The sequence below is a fragment of the Zalophus californianus genome, chromosome 15 (assembly GCF_009762305.2).
Source record: "Zalophus californianus isolate mZalCal1 chromosome 15, mZalCal1.pri.v2, whole genome shotgun sequence".
Classification (NCBI taxonomy): domain Eukaryota; kingdom Metazoa; phylum Chordata; class Mammalia; order Carnivora; family Otariidae; genus Zalophus; species Zalophus californianus.
Window position 1 is genome coordinate 46,546,743 of NC_045609.1, and position 15,270 is coordinate 46,562,012.

Here is a 15,270-nt window from a genome sequence, read left to right on the forward strand (position 1 = left end):
AATCTGCAGACTGAAGAGATAGATGTGACGTTTGTACTTTACGCAATTACTCTCAGTTAATATCTTGTGATTACTGAAATTTTAATTGTGTTGTTGAGGGACTGGTGTTCTTTAAACCACACTAACGGAAATTTTTGCATACTGGAGCATGGAAAGTGAGGACCGCATTTACTTGCAATGTCCTAAGATGTGTGAATCCTCCAGTTAGTCTTCTCAGCATTTAAAAAGAGGGAAAAATTAATTATTTCTCTGGCTTTCTTGATGTGATTCATTAGGAAACTTCTCTATTAATTCAAGAAATGTGTGGTAAAGAAATCAAAGAAACTTTCTATGATTGTCACTTAAGTAGGCTTACTGAGATTAAATTACACTGTAGTATAAGGTAGATGAATCAGTGGACTTTAAAACAGAACTTGGCTTAATAACTGTTGATCTTAACAGAAAAGCAAAAAGTTTTACATGATTTTCCCTAGTTTTAATCATTGAACTTTATTGTTCATATCTTTGCATCTCTTTTCTGTTTAGTTATCATTCTCCTTGTACCCAGAGTAAAGAGTTCAAGCCAGATCAAATGTTAAATGTACCCCATATCCTAAAACAAGCTTCTTACAATCCCCAGAGCCTCATTTTTTAAATGATTTTTATTTTATTTTTAGAGAGAGAGAGAGAGCACGAGCAGAAAGGGCAGAGGGAGAAGGAGATAAAATTTCAAGCAGACTCCACACTGAGCGTAGAGCCCGATGTGGGGTTCTATCTCACAACAGTGAGATCAGGACCTGAGCTGAAACCAAGAATCGGACTCTTAACTGACTGTGCCACCCAGGTGCACCCCCGGAGCCTCATTTTAAAGGCTTGTTTGTATTCAGTTTCTTGAGGGCTAATTGCACATGCAGGGATGGGAATTATATAATTGGGAACTTTGACTCTCAGAGTAGAACCAAATTGTTGGCATTATCTCTTAAAATGTCTAATAGTGGTTCATTACCATGATTTCAGAAATATTCATCAATGTATTTTGGTACATTCTCCCCACAGAAGGTAGTAGAATAAATTATTTTAATTATCTTGGAAGGTACTCATTACTTTTATAATCATAAAGTTGTCTTAGATTTGAATGAACCAACTAAACATAAAGGTATTGATCCAATTATGGCAGTCACTGTCTTACCCTAATTTCTATCATAACCACCTCAAGTCTAGTGGGAGAAAGAGGAACATAAATAGATAATTAAAATATAATTTGTTAAGTTGGGAAGAGCAATCACAAGACAGTATGAGGCTATTGGAGAAACAGTCAAACCTAGCTTTGAGGAAAACAAGACAGGTCTGGCTGAGCTAGCTCTGAAAGACAACAAGAATTACCTCAGCAAAAAAGGGAGGATGTATGGTTCTTGCAAGAACTGCAGGTTCAAAGGCTTGGAGACAGGAGAAAGAGAATGAATTCCAGAAACCAAAAGAAGTCTGTGAAAGAGCTGAGATAAGAAATGTGAAATTTATGCCATGATGCTAAAGAGCTTTACCATGATAATGACAGAGAGCCAAAGAAGAGTTTTGAAGGGATTTGTGTTTTAGGAAAATCATTTCAGTAGCCACTGTGAGTAGATGGGCATGGAGGCAGTGAAGACAGACCAGCTGAGAGATGAAACAGGCAGATTCAATCTAAGTTAGCAGCAGTGGGAACTGAGAGATGGGGGAGGATTCTGGAGGTATTAAGGAAGTAAAATCAAAAGGACTTTATGACCACTTTTAAATATCACTGGTGACTCCAAGTTTTCTGGCTTGGACAATGGGGTGGTTACATTAAATAAGACAGAGAATAAAGGAGGAGAGGTCAAGAGGGAGGAGGAAAAATGGTAAAGTAACTTGGAAAATTTTTTACTTTGAAAGGAATGTGAGGCATAAAATGAGATTTCCTACCTAAGATTAAAAATGTGTTGTATTTTGTTTCTGCTCTTCGGATGGCCTGGGATAGAGAAATCCTGTAAGTAAGTGGCTGGGGAGGAGAGGGGCACTAGCCTCACCCAGCGCGGGGAAGCAACGTGGAGGGCCCTTAGAGACAAAGAGCAGCCTCCTGTTGGGAGGGTAGATTGGCAGTTTTATTGTCCAGGAGAAAGGGTATAAATAGCCCCATTGCATTTGTATGTCTAAACAAAACAGCCAAGGAAGGTGATCAGGGGTTGGGTTACCAAAAGTGACAATGTCTTAGGCTACTAGACTTTATATTTTAGATGGCTCATGCTCTGAGAAGTAGCATGTGCATAAGGACAAGGTTGAGGGACTTCTATAAATAACCCTATGACAGTTGCTGGAATGTAAGACTTGAAATTCACCATGCTTTCCAGCATATTCAAGAATATGCCCAGGCTACCCACTGCTAGCTATCAGAGCTCTTCATCATGATCACAGGTCAAAATGCCTAGTACTGAAAGCCAGACAACCCATTTTTTATCTTTTCCCAAATGCAAACAGGAAAATAATCAAAACCATTTTTAGCTTACATGGAAGGATATCCCGATATCTGTTTTTTTCTCTGTTGCGTAGTTCATTCCCAGAGTTGAATGCATCAGGTATGTTCTTATAATCTAAAGTCTTTAAAAGGTAAGAAATATAGGTCATGTATTTACTATAATAAAAAGATAAAGAAAAAAATCTGCTCTTGCTTAGTGTTCATGATCCTTAAACCTCTATATGGCATGCCTGGTGTTAAATGTGTTGTATGATAACTGAAGTCAGAATCCCATTAAAAAGCACTATATACTGAGGGTTTCAGAGGGGAGGGGGGTAAGGGATGGATTAGACCAGTGATGGGTATTAAGGAGGGCACGTACTGCATGGAGCACTGGGTGTTATATGAAAACAATGAATCGTGGATCACCACATCAAAAACTAATGATGTATTGTATGGTGACTAACATAACATAATAAAATAAAATTTAAAAAAAAGAAAAAAATAATAAAATATCTCAAATTTGAGATGTCAATCAACAAGTTGCTTGATAAGAAAATACTAATCTCGGGATGCCTGGGTGGCTCAGTTGGTTAAGCGTCTGCCTTCAGCTCAGGTCATGATGCCAGGGTCCTGGGACCAGGTCCCACATCAGGCTCCTGCATCAGGCTCCTTGCTCAGCAGGGAGCCTGCTTCTCCCTCTGCCTGCTGCTCCCCCCCGCCCCCGCCGGCTTGTGCTCTTTCTCTCTCTGTATCTCTCTCTCTGACAAATAAATAAATAAAATCTTTAAAAAAAAAAAGAAAATACTAATCTCTTTGGACATACTTTTTCCCTTGAACTTCAGTATTTTTTTTCATTAAAAAAAAATAAAGAACATTTACTTCTTAGGACCTACTCATTAATCTATCATTTTATAAACAAAAATAATAAAATAACAGCAAGAAAAATATATAAATATATAAACCAAAAAGAAAAAATGTCTCACAATTTACTCCTTGCCCCATGAATGAATTATAGCCAGGATACCAATTAAGGAATTCTTCCTTTCAAAAAAATTTCATTACCAAGTGTGAATTCAGTAAACATGACTGAATATTTAATACATACTCAGTACTTTTCTAGACATTGGAATAAAAAGATGAATCTGAAAATGGCCCTCTCCTTGAGGAGCTATCAGAGCAGTCCGAGGGGTAATCAATGTCACAGAGATGCTAGTACAATGGTAGTGCTGATGACTGCCATCAGAAGTTAGTCACATGAAAGTGTGTGTGTGTGTGTGGAAGGAAAGGAGAGCTGAGGTGAGCAGGTTATCACTCCAGGTGGAAAGGACAGGAATAAAGGCATGGGGGCATACAGCTCCTCTTGGGGAAACAGTGAATAGTATGGTCACAAGAGCAGAGAGAACATGATCTAGCCCAGAGGGAAACTAAAACTACTTAGGAAGGCCTTGTTTCATATACAAAAGAAGTGGAGATGTATCCAGCCCTAGTCTATTAGAATATTTGTGGATAAAGCCCGAGAATCTGTACTTTTCAAAAGCTCTTCAGTAACTCTTGGGTAGCCAACTTGGCACCACCAGTCTTTAAATAAGTGTCAGCAACTACTGGCATGGCAAATGAGAAGCTAGTGAAGGTTTTAAGCAGTAGAGTAATATGATCAGATTTTTACCTTTCTTATCTTTATGCAAGCCAATTATAAAATTAATTTGGAAAAATATCTGTAGGAAAAACTAGAACAATTTTGTAAAAGAAGAGACCTGAGGGAAGACTAGTATTAACAAACAGTAAAAGATAACATAAAGCTATGCTAATTAAGAGAGCTTGGTACTAGTACATGAATAAACAAATCAATGGAAAAAGTCCAAGAATAAATTAAAATTTATGTAGAACTTCAGTATATAATAAGAGTGGCCTTTTACATCACTGAAGAACAATTTCAAGAAGATCTGGGGACAGCAGGGCAGCTATATAATGCTGAGCCCTACCAGATACCTTAAATTCTAGCTGGATCACAGACTTACACATTTTAAAAAATCACAGAAATATTAGAAAAAGACATGAAGTAATTATTATGATCCTAGAGTGAAAAGGGCACCTACGGGATACAGAAAACCCTGAAGTCCCAATAGACTGTCATATCTGACCACTAAAAATTAGCTATTTCTTCTTGCTAAATGTGTATATGTGCGCATGCACACTTCTGTGTAGCACAAACAAGGGGGAAAATTTACCATATATAGCACATACAAAAGAGACAATTTCTTCATTATATAAAATTATTAATCAATAAGAAAAAGAATAAACAGAAAATTGGGCAAAGAATCAGAACAGTTCACCAAAAATAAATATAAAAGGTTTAAAAACATATGGAAAGCTATTCCTTTGTTCTCAAATAAGTGTCAATATAAATCAACAAGGAATCATTTGTCATATAAGAGGTAAGCAAAGATCCAAAAATTTGACAGTACAAAATACTGGTTGTGTTTCCAGTAACTTGTTATAAGAATACTCATACACACGCACAGCCATATGAAGAGGGGTAATTACTGTTAATAAATAACAAACACTAGAAAAATCTAAATGTTCATCACAGGGGACTACTTAAAGAAAAAAGGTCTTTATCTATACAATTAACTATACTATGAAATACTTAAAAATAATGAGATAAAAAAATGAGATAGAGCTACATGTACCAATAATATATTTGGAAATTATTTCCTACGTGAAATATTTTTCTAAAAAAAAAAAAAAAAAAGGAAAGAAAGGGTAGAATAGTGACTAAAGTACATGCCGATAGTTTTGTGGACACTTATATGACAAACTTAAATAGTGGAAAGGGGGCCTAGGAACTCAAGAGAGAAAAACAATGACTATCCTTTTATAACCTTTTATGCTATTTAATTTTCTTTTAATATATAAACCTATTACTTTAAAAACAAACTTAATATTAAAAAACAAAAAACAAAGTACTCAACCTAAAAGAAAAGATAAAAAAGGAAAAGGAAAAAAACCCCTCTATTAGTAATGTGGAAAATCAAATACAGATTTTGTCAAGACAAAAATATTTACCATAAATTCCTGGAGGATTTCATATTCTGCTACTTTTTTCTCAAGCATTTTAAAACAATCCTTGATGACTGATTGCTCATGAAAATTGAATAGTAATGGTCGAACCTGAGCCAACTGAGCTAGCTCCCTTTCAGAAACAATTTGTATACCTAAGAAAAAGAAAAATTCACATTTTTAAGTTACTCATATGTATGTGAAGGGAGATTTTATTTTGTCGTGTTTTCTCTTAAGTGAAGGCACAGCCACTTAAGGATTAATGGAAATTTATTTTTCCAGAAGTGAAGAGTCTATTACTTTGAAAGAAAGAATCCTTGTTTTAGAAAAATCATGATTATATACCTTGAAATTACACAAAACCCACTATTCCTAGAAAAAACTGTTAAGTGCTATAAATATAAAAGATGCTATAGACTGAAAAGTATTCTGCTTCATAGTGTGAATTAAGTATATGTACTGACAATTATGCCAAGGCAAGCATATACAAACAAGACTTGGATGGGAAAAAGTGAGAACTTTTGCCCGCCCTCAGACCAAGTATTTGAAAGCCCCTGGAGCCTAAGATGAGAGGATGTGGACAGTCTAACACACCTCTTACTCTAAAACAGATCAAACACACATATGCACATACAGACACACACACACAACACACGTACACATACCCGCCAAGGATAGAGAAGCTCTATATAATTAATAAGACTAAAAATATATATATAATATGCAATATAATTATATATAATAAATGTTTTGATATACATTATATAGTTACACATGTATAACCAATAATAATAGAAGAGAATACATGCTATTTAATAGTGCACATGGAGGTTTTTTATTTTAATGATGATTTTTTTTAGGCCATGTTGACAGTCTAGATTCCAAATATCTGAAATTTTACAGATCATGTCCACTGACCAAAATGCAATAAATCTAGAAGTCACTATTAAAAGAATATTTTTTTAAATTTCAGAATTTTGAGGGTGCCTCGGTGGCTCAGATGGTTAAGCATCTGCCTTTGGCTCAGGTCATGATCCCAGGGTCCTGGGATCAAGTCCTGCGTCGGGCTCCCTGCTCCTTGGGAGCCTGTTTCTCCCTCTGCCTCTCTCTTTCTCTCTCTCTCTCTCTGTCTTTCATGAATAAATAAATAAAATCTTTAAAAATAAATAAATAAAATAAATTTCAGAATTTTGAGGTAATGTGCTCAAGTGAAGCCAGTTCTCAAAATCTCTTTCCAAAGCCAACTAATATGAACAAAAATCAAGTTAATATTAGCAAAAAATATATACAAGAAGCAATTCCACAAAAGAATGGGCATAAAAAAGATAAAAGCTTCTAAAAATATGCACAGTGCTGTAAAACTCTTCTTGTCTTGGAACCCTATTTAACCAAAAGCTCTCTATAGGGATGGGAGTAAGGGACTGTTGGGTTGGGAAAGACAGTCACAGAAATCCTAAAATTTCTCACAAATATCTCTAACCTTTGTATGAGAGGAAGTCTAGAAAGTCCAGATGGGGACATAAAATTCCACGAGAGTAGAAGCCATTTTGATCATCTTTGATGCCGAACAGAAAAATCCTTAGAGCTCTCCCCATGTGTTCCAGCACTGCTGGAACAGAAGCTGAGAGCAGGGAAGGAGAAGAGGAATAAAAAGGTAGAATGACGGTAATGGACACTGTCATTGCTTCCCCAACACTGATTCTACCCTGATAGTTAGAGCCATATGTGATCATTCCACAATAATTCCCTTGCCAGTGAATAATTCAGCAATATGTAGGTGATTTGAGCCAATGGGAAGTAAGGAGAAGTTTATTCGGGGCTTATGGGCAAAAGAAGCAAGCCTTTCTCCAATCTCCATCCACTCTCCAGACATAAGTCCAGAGTATAATTATGGCCCTGACTATTACAAGCAGCCCCGCTGTGACATAAAAGGAATGAACTGAATACAGCAAATATGAAAAAAGAAAACATAGAAAACCTATGGTGTTAACGACATCACTGAGCAATGTGATCATACTGAACTTGGAATACTGCCTACCTTTGTGCTTCCATTATGGGAGAAAATATATTTCTTTGTTAACATCATTTTCAGTTTGGTTTCTTTTTATTGCAGCCTAGCCCAAGAATTCCAATCAAGGTGAATAAGTCAGGCCTCAGCTACAGATCATGGCAATCATCACAGGAAGGGATTTTTGCAGAAAGGCAGTTTACAGGAAGGGATTTTATCTAGCTGTTTGGTGCTGACATCATTGGACAGGTTAGAAGAGCAGATGCTTCCCCGTATCATGGTCCAAAAATAACACCACAAAATGTCTGCCACAAGAGGAGCTAGCTCTGCCGTAATGAGGAATCTGAGGGAGCTGGACACCACTGCTGTAATCACTAGCTCCTGGATGAGACTACTTTAGCAACCATGGAGGAATTAGAAAGTCACCACTGCAACTGCTGGCTCATAATGTACCACTTCAGTTATAATGAGACACTAGGGATGCCACGCCTGTTATGGTGTGTATCAGCAACACGGATGCTTCTCTTCACATTTCAGTCTTGGCTAAGTGCATATGATTGGCCAAACCCATACTAACTACCAGGATTTCTGGGAAATGTAATTTTCAGTTTTCTTGCCTGGACCCTACAGAAAGACACGCTAGGAGGAGAATGTGATTAATGTTGAGTAAACTAGTCTTCAACATCTGCAACACAACTCATCCACACCCATTGAGTTTTCTGCTCTTTTCCCCCAACTCTTCTAAACAATTGTCATTATCCTCTCAGGCAAAATCTAGCCCTCAAAGTGTAGTTTATAATAGAAGATAACTAATCAAACCAAATCAAATAGAATGGTAATCAACAAGAATTCATTCATGACGGGGCGCCTGGGTGGCTCAGTCGGTTAAGCGTCTGCCTTCGGCTCAGGTCATGATCCCAGGGTCCTGGGATCAAGTCCCACATCCAGCTCCTTGCTCAGCAGGGAGTCTGCTTCTCCCTCTGCCTGCCACTCCCCCTGCTTGTGTGCACTCTCTCTCTCTCTGTGTGTCAAGTAAATATATAAAATCTTTAAAAAAAAAAAAAAGCATTCATGCTCAAACAGCAAAATCAAAGAGATGGAGAACTATACATGTTAGTGAACAAGCTGGAAATAAAACACAAGATGAAGAAAAAAATGAGTAATACAATATGGTATGCAAATAATTTCAATCCATTCTGAATGGATTACCTAAATTATAGATCTATCATCTGTAGGAAGAAGTAATAAGAGTATAAATTATTTTATTTTATTATTTTTTTTATAGGTTCCACACCCAGATGGAGCCCAGTGTAGGGCTTGAACTCAGGACCCTGAGATCAAGACCTGAGCTGAGATCAAGAGCCAGATGTTTAACCGATGAGCTACTCAGGCAACCCTTAAACAAATAATTTTTTTTTTTAAAGTAGGTTCCACATCCAGCATGGAGCCCAACACAGAGCTTGAACTCAGGACCCTGTGATCAAGACCTGAGCTGAGATCAAGAGTCAGATGCTTAACTGACTGAGCCACCGAGGCACCTTCAGAATATAAATTATTTTAAATGAGTTTAAAAGTAAGATTAAAAAAACAGAATGACCGCTTACATGAGGTTCCTAGAGTAGTCAAATCTGTAGATACAGAAAGTAGAATAGTGGTTGTCAGGTGCTGGGAGGAGGGAGAATGGGGAGTTAGTATTTAATGGGTACAGAGTTTCAGGTGAGGAAGAGGAAAAAGTTCTGGAGATGGAGTGTGGTGTTGGTTGCACAACAATAAAAATGTACTTAATACCACTGAACTGTACACTGAAAAATGGTGAAGATTGTAAATTTTATTGTATATTTTACCACAATTTTTTAAAATGTCACTAACCGAGATTCTTTGCATCACTGCAGTCTGTTATCCAGAGATCAGCTGCTATTATAAGATTAGATTCTCCTCACACTCATGAGAAAATTGTCAACAGCTATCAGAGCCACACATTTTCTTGCTTACAACCTCTCTCTTAATAAAGCAAGGACAAAGTTTCCCAAAAGATTCCAACAAACCTTTACTTGAATTTCAGGCAAGTTGGGTATCTGAACCATAACTGGCAAAAGGGATAGGCTTATCCTCAGACCAATCAGGGTCACACCTTGAGTAGAGAGCAATTTCCCAACTTGCCTTGCTGTAACTCGGTGGAAATGAGACAACAGGAATGCTGAAGTATCAGCCACAGTGGTCACTACTGCCACTACACAACATCTGCAGCAACCTTGACTCAAGTGCACAGACTAGGGTGTAAAATCTGTGTGCAAAATTCAAGTCATTCCTCCAGCCCCTCCCCAGCTGTCCCCTCCCAGTGCTAGCAACACTCCCCTACATCTCAGTTCTGATGCCTCCCCATGTCTTACCCTACAGTAGTCGGGAAGGTCACATTTTTGGGGACAGGGGAGTAGATGGAGAAGGCATCAGAAAAGAGGCCACATTTACATTTGTGTCAATATCATCTAGGAAGTGCCTTGAAAATAGCGGTTCCTGGCTCCAAGCCAAGAAATGCTGAATCAGAACCTTAAATAAAAATTAAATAAAAAAAAAAAAAACAGAATGAGGTGAAAAATAAGTTTATAGACCTAAGAAAATAAAGGTCAAAAGTACATGATTATAGAATTAATAATTAAATCAAAAACTACAAGAAACAAAGTAGACAGCTGAAAATGAGCTTATTCATAGGACAAAGACATGTGTACATAAATTAATTAAGAGAAGAAAAGACAAAAAACAAAACAAAAGATAGTGCATGTAAGGGTCTCATGAGAAGTTCAGAAGAAAAACTTAAGATAGGGTGAGGAACTCAAGAAATCTTCCCCTCAGGGGAGTAAGTCGGAGGGGGAGATGAACCATGAGAGACGATGGACTCTGAAAAACAAAGTGAGGGTTCTAGAGGGGAGGGGGGTGGGGGGATGGGTTAGCCTGGTGATGGGTATTAAAGAGGGCACATTCTGCGTGGAGCACTGGGTGTTATGCACAAACAATGAATCATGGAACACTACATCAAAAACTAATGATGTAATGTATGGTGATTAACATAACAATAAAAAATTAAAAAAAAAAAAGAAATCTTCCCCTCGTGGTACAAGCTTGGAGAGGAAAGCAGCAGCTTCCAGGTAGGAAAGGTACAATGCCTCATTCTGTTCCCTTTTCTCTATCTCCCCTAAGGATCAAAAGCGTAAGAAGATGGGAAAGGGGCAGCAAAACCTATCATCCACAATGTATAGGTTAAGACACAATAACACTGGTAATTAGGAGGGGAGAAAAGCATCCTCTGCTCAGCCCATATCCTCTACCCCTAAAGAAAGGACAGGTAACTAAGAAGGCACCATCCCTAAGAACCAGGGACACTGCACCTGCCTGCAACTGATGCTGAACAAGGACAACAGAGAATGAACTCCCACACCCAATTAGGTGAGCAAGTAACATAGTTACAAATAAGAGCACTCTATTGATGGGGAATAAACAAGGTCATGGACGGGAACCTTCTCTGAGGTGCAGGTGTATTGGGGACATTTAAAGCAAAGGGTAGACATTGAAATAAACCTTCTGGCATTTTCCATTCTAAGCACAAGGTAACAATACAGGAATTTGAAGATGGTGATATACTAAGAGTAAGCACAGCAACATCAAAACCCAAACCCTGCTCAAGTCCTGACTAAATTGACTCAACTCATCAAACTGAAGGCCTCCAAAAGAAAGAGGTATGTCTATTCCTGTTTACCTCAGTCTCTAGAACACAAGACATCCAGATTTCAACAAAGAAATTATATGCACACAAAGAAGCAAGTAAAAGAAAAAAAAAAAAAAAAGGTCAAGAGATAAAGCAATCAAAAGAACCAGAAAGAGATATAACATAAATGTTAAAACTATCAGATAATTAATTTTAAATAACTAAGATCAAAGCTAAAGGCTTCAGTGGAAAAGTGGACAACACACATAAACAAATGGGGAATTTCATCAGAGATGTGGAAACCACAAAAAATCAAGCAGAAACCCTAAAAATGAAAAATACTATAATAGAAATAAAGAATGCTATCAATAGGCTTATCTATAGGATTGATACAGACAAGAAAAGAATCAACAAACTTAAAAATAGGTCAATAGGCATTATTCAAACTGAAAAGACAAAAAAGAGTCAGGGAAGGCACAGAAGAGACCATCCAAGAGCTACAGCCCAATATCACACAGACCAATATTCCTACAACTGGATTCCCAAAATAGAACCAAGAGAAGGTGAGGATGGGGCAGGGGGTGGAATTGGGCAGAAGAAATATTTGAAATGACAATGGTTGGGAATTTTCCAAAATGAATGAAAGACACCAAGCATCAGATACAAAAGCTCATCATAAACAATACAAGTCAGAAGACAACCCAGAATCCTATAACCAACAAAAATGTCTTTCAGAAAAAATGAAGGAGAAATAAACACTTTTACAGATAAATACTGAGAGTTCATTAGAAGCACACTTACACCATAAGAAATGTTCAAGAAAGATCTTTAGGCAGGATGAATGTATTATAGAACAGGAAACTGGATCTACACAAAGAAATGAAAAGTTCTAAAGATTCCATAAATGTAACTAAATAGAAAATTCATCTTTTTCCTTAATTTTCACTTCTCTGGAGTGTAACTGGCTATCTAAAACAAAAGCAGTAAATATGTATTTCATGATTATTGTTATGTAAAATTAAAACAGTTGCACAAAAAATGAATGGGAGAAATTAGAGAGACACTATTGGAAGGTCCTTATAGCACCTGTGAAGTGATAAAATGTTATTTGAAGATAGAAAAAAGACTGTGAGAAATTAAAGATGTATATTATAAATCCTAGGGTGACCAAGAGAACATTTTTAAAAGAGGTATAACTAATAAGCCAATTGGGAAAATAAAATGTAATTACAAAATAATCCAAAAGAAGGCAAAAAAAAATAGGAAAAAAGATAAAGAATAGAAGAATAAATAGAAAACAATTAGCATGATGGTAGAGTTAAATGATGGTAGATATAAATGCAAACAGTCTATATATACCCCAGTTAAAAAACAGAAATTGTGAGATTGGGTGAAAAACCAAGACCCAACCATACAATGCCCACAAGAAACCACTGTAAATACAAAAGTGTAGGCAAGTTAAAAGTAAAGGGATGGAAAAATAAATACAATGGGAGCACTGATCAAAAGAAGCTGGAGTGGTTATATTGATAGCAGAAAATGTACCAACAACAAAGTAGACTTCAGACCAAGAACATTACCACGTTTAAAAAGGTCATTACTGGGGAGAAGAGGGATGAATAAGGGGAACAAAGAGAATTTTTAGAGCAGTAAAACTATTCTGTTTGACACTATAATGGTGGATACATGTCATTACACATTTGTCCCAACCCACAAAATTTACAACACCAACAGTGAATCTAATGTAAATTATGGATTTGGGGTGATAATATGTCAATGCAGATTCATCAACTGTCACAAATATACCACTCTGGTGGGGAAGACTGATAGTGGAGGAGGCTACACATATGTGAAGGCAGTGAGGATATGGGAAATCTCTGTACCTTCTGCTCAATTTTGCTACAAACTTAAAACTGCTCTAAAAACTAAACCTATTTTGGGCGCCTGGGTGGCTCAGTTGGTTAAGCGACTGCCTTCGGCTCAGGTCGTGATCCTGGAGTCCCGGGATCGAATCCCACATCGGGCTCCCTGCTCAGCAGGGAGTCTGCTTCTCCCTCTGACCCTCTTCCCTCTCGTGCTCTCTATCTCTCATTCTCTCTCAAATAAATAAATAAAATCTTAAAAAAAAAACTAAACCTATTTTTTAAAAAGATAATTACTAATGATAAAAGGGTCAAAAATCACAGAGAAGACATAACAATGCTAAATGTGTATGCACCTAAAAGAATTTCAAAATACATGAAGGGAGAACTGATAGTGCTAAAATTAGAAAGAAAATTCACTCACAGATCAATGGAACAAGTACACAGAAATTCAGTAAGGACAGAAAAGAACTGAACAACTTGATTTAATTGACCTTTATAAAACATTCTGTCCAACATTATAAAAATTCTTCTCAAGTGCACATGGAACCTTCACCAGATAGACCATATTCTAGGTCAAAAATCAAATCTTAACAAATTAAAAAGAATTAATAGAAATTATGCCCTTGGACCATGAGATTGAACTAAAAATCAATGACATATCTGGAAAACCCTCAAATATTAAGAAAGTTCAAAGCAGAGTTGCAAGCGAGCGAGCAGAAGGCAGTTCGGCTGCGAGAGCGGAGCAATGCCTAAATCAAAGGAACTTGTTTCTTCAAGCTCTTCTGGCAGCGATTCTCACAGTGAGGTTGACAAAAAGTTAAAAAAGAAAAAGCAAGTTGCTCCAGAAAAACCTGTGAAGAAGCCAAAGACTGGTGACACTTCAAGAGCCCGGTCATCCTCTGAGCAGAGCAGTGATGAGAACATGTCCCAGATCAGGAAAATGAGGTACGTCAGTGTTCACGACTTTAAAGGGAAAGTCCTAACTGATATTAGAGAATATCGGATGGGTCCAGAAGGTGAAAGGAAACCTGGAATAAAAGGTATTTCTTTAAATCCTGAGCAACGGAGCCAGCTGAAGGAACAGATTTCGGCCACTGATGGATGATACAGTAAGAAAACTGTAAAATCAGAGCTATATGAAACTTGTACTACCCTAGTTGTTTTAATCTGTCTTTTTACTTAGGCTTTTGTTTTCTAAATGTTGTTTTCCAAGCTACTGTATATTTGGGTTGCGGAACAATTTGTAAGATGTATACTTTTTTTTATGTGCATTATGAAAAGTGTTCTGAGTGAAGCTAATTGTCAACTTTATTAAGGAGGATTGCTTTGTGCCCACCACCTAGTGTAAAATAAAATCAAGTAATACAAAAAAAAAAAAGTTCAAAGCATATTTCTACATAACCCATGGATCAAAGAAGCCACAAGAGAAATTAGAGAATACTTAAAAAAAAAAAAAGACTTTAGAATAGATTTATGTTTACCAAAAAAAAAAAAAAAATAGTAGGAAGTACAGAGGGTTCCCATATATCCCCTGCTATAGTTTCCCCTATTATTAACATTTTATATTGGGATAGTACACTTGTTAGAATTAACAAATCAATATTAATACATTATTGTTAACTGAAGTTCATAGTTCATTCAGATTTCCTTAGGTTTTCCTTAATATTCTTTTACTGTTCCAGGATCCCATCGAGGAGTCCTTATTACCTTTACGTTCTCATGTTTCCTTAGGCTCCTCTTGGCTCTGATGCTTTCTCAGACTTTTCCTGTGTTTGATGACCTTGGTGGTTTGAGGAGTAATAATCAGATATATTCTAGGATGCCCCTCTATTGGAATCTGTTTGATGTTTTTCTCATGATTAGCCTAGGGTTATCAGTTTTTTGGAAGATCACAGAGGTAAAGTGCCATATTCATCACAAAATATCAAGGGTACCTACTATCAACATGACTGATTATTACTGATGTTGATCTTAATCACCTGCTGTAGCTGTGTATCATGTTTCTCTACTACAAAGTTACTCTTTTTATCCTCCTTTCCACACTGTACTCTTTAGAAAAAAAATCACTATGTACAACCCACACTTAAGGGGTGGGGAGTTTGGCTCCATCTACTTTAGAGTGGAATATCAACACAATTTATTTGGAATTCTTCTTCATGGGAGGTTTGTTTCTTCTCCCCACTTATTT

At 36.9% G+C, this 15,270-nt stretch overlaps 2 protein-coding genes across 17 annotated transcripts in view; one reads left to right on the forward strand and one right to left on the reverse strand.

Annotated features, from left to right (window-relative positions):
* The window catches only part of PTPN20 (protein tyrosine phosphatase non-receptor type 20), a 124,475-nt gene that overhangs the window by 33,777 nt on the left and 75,428 nt on the right, over window positions 1-15,270 (reverse strand). For 11 of the 16 annotated variants that reach the window (XR_004819663.1, XM_035724348.1, XM_035724346.1 and 8 more), the window contains 2 exons: window positions 5,516-5,664; window positions 2,499-2,589 (listed from right to left, as the gene is read on the reverse strand). The exons of 3 other annotated variants lie outside the window; for them this stretch is intronic. Coding sequence is in view for 12 of the 13 variants with exons in the window: in XM_035724348.1 (XP_035580241.1) it covers window positions 2,499-2,589; window positions 5,516-5,664 (240 nt within the window). In the remaining variant the exon portion in view is untranslated. The remainder of the gene's footprint in view (window positions 1-2,498; window positions 2,590-5,515; window positions 5,665-15,270) is intronic. 2 more of the 16 variants (XM_027594883.2, XM_027594874.2) reach the window with 1 other exon arrangement.
* Window positions 13,828-14,187, forward strand: LOC113923723 (activated RNA polymerase II transcriptional coactivator p15-like). Its single transcript, XM_035724315.1, has one exon. The coding sequence runs from the start codon at window positions 13,828-13,830 to the stop codon at window positions 14,185-14,187; it is 360 nt and encodes a 119-aa protein (XP_035580208.1).

What these genes read in the sequence shown, in the direction of transcription:
- LOC113923723 (XM_035724315.1), top strand. Translation starts at nt 13,828, where the DNA reads ATGCCTAAATCAAAGGAACTTGTTTCTTCAAGCTCTTCTGGCAGCGAT.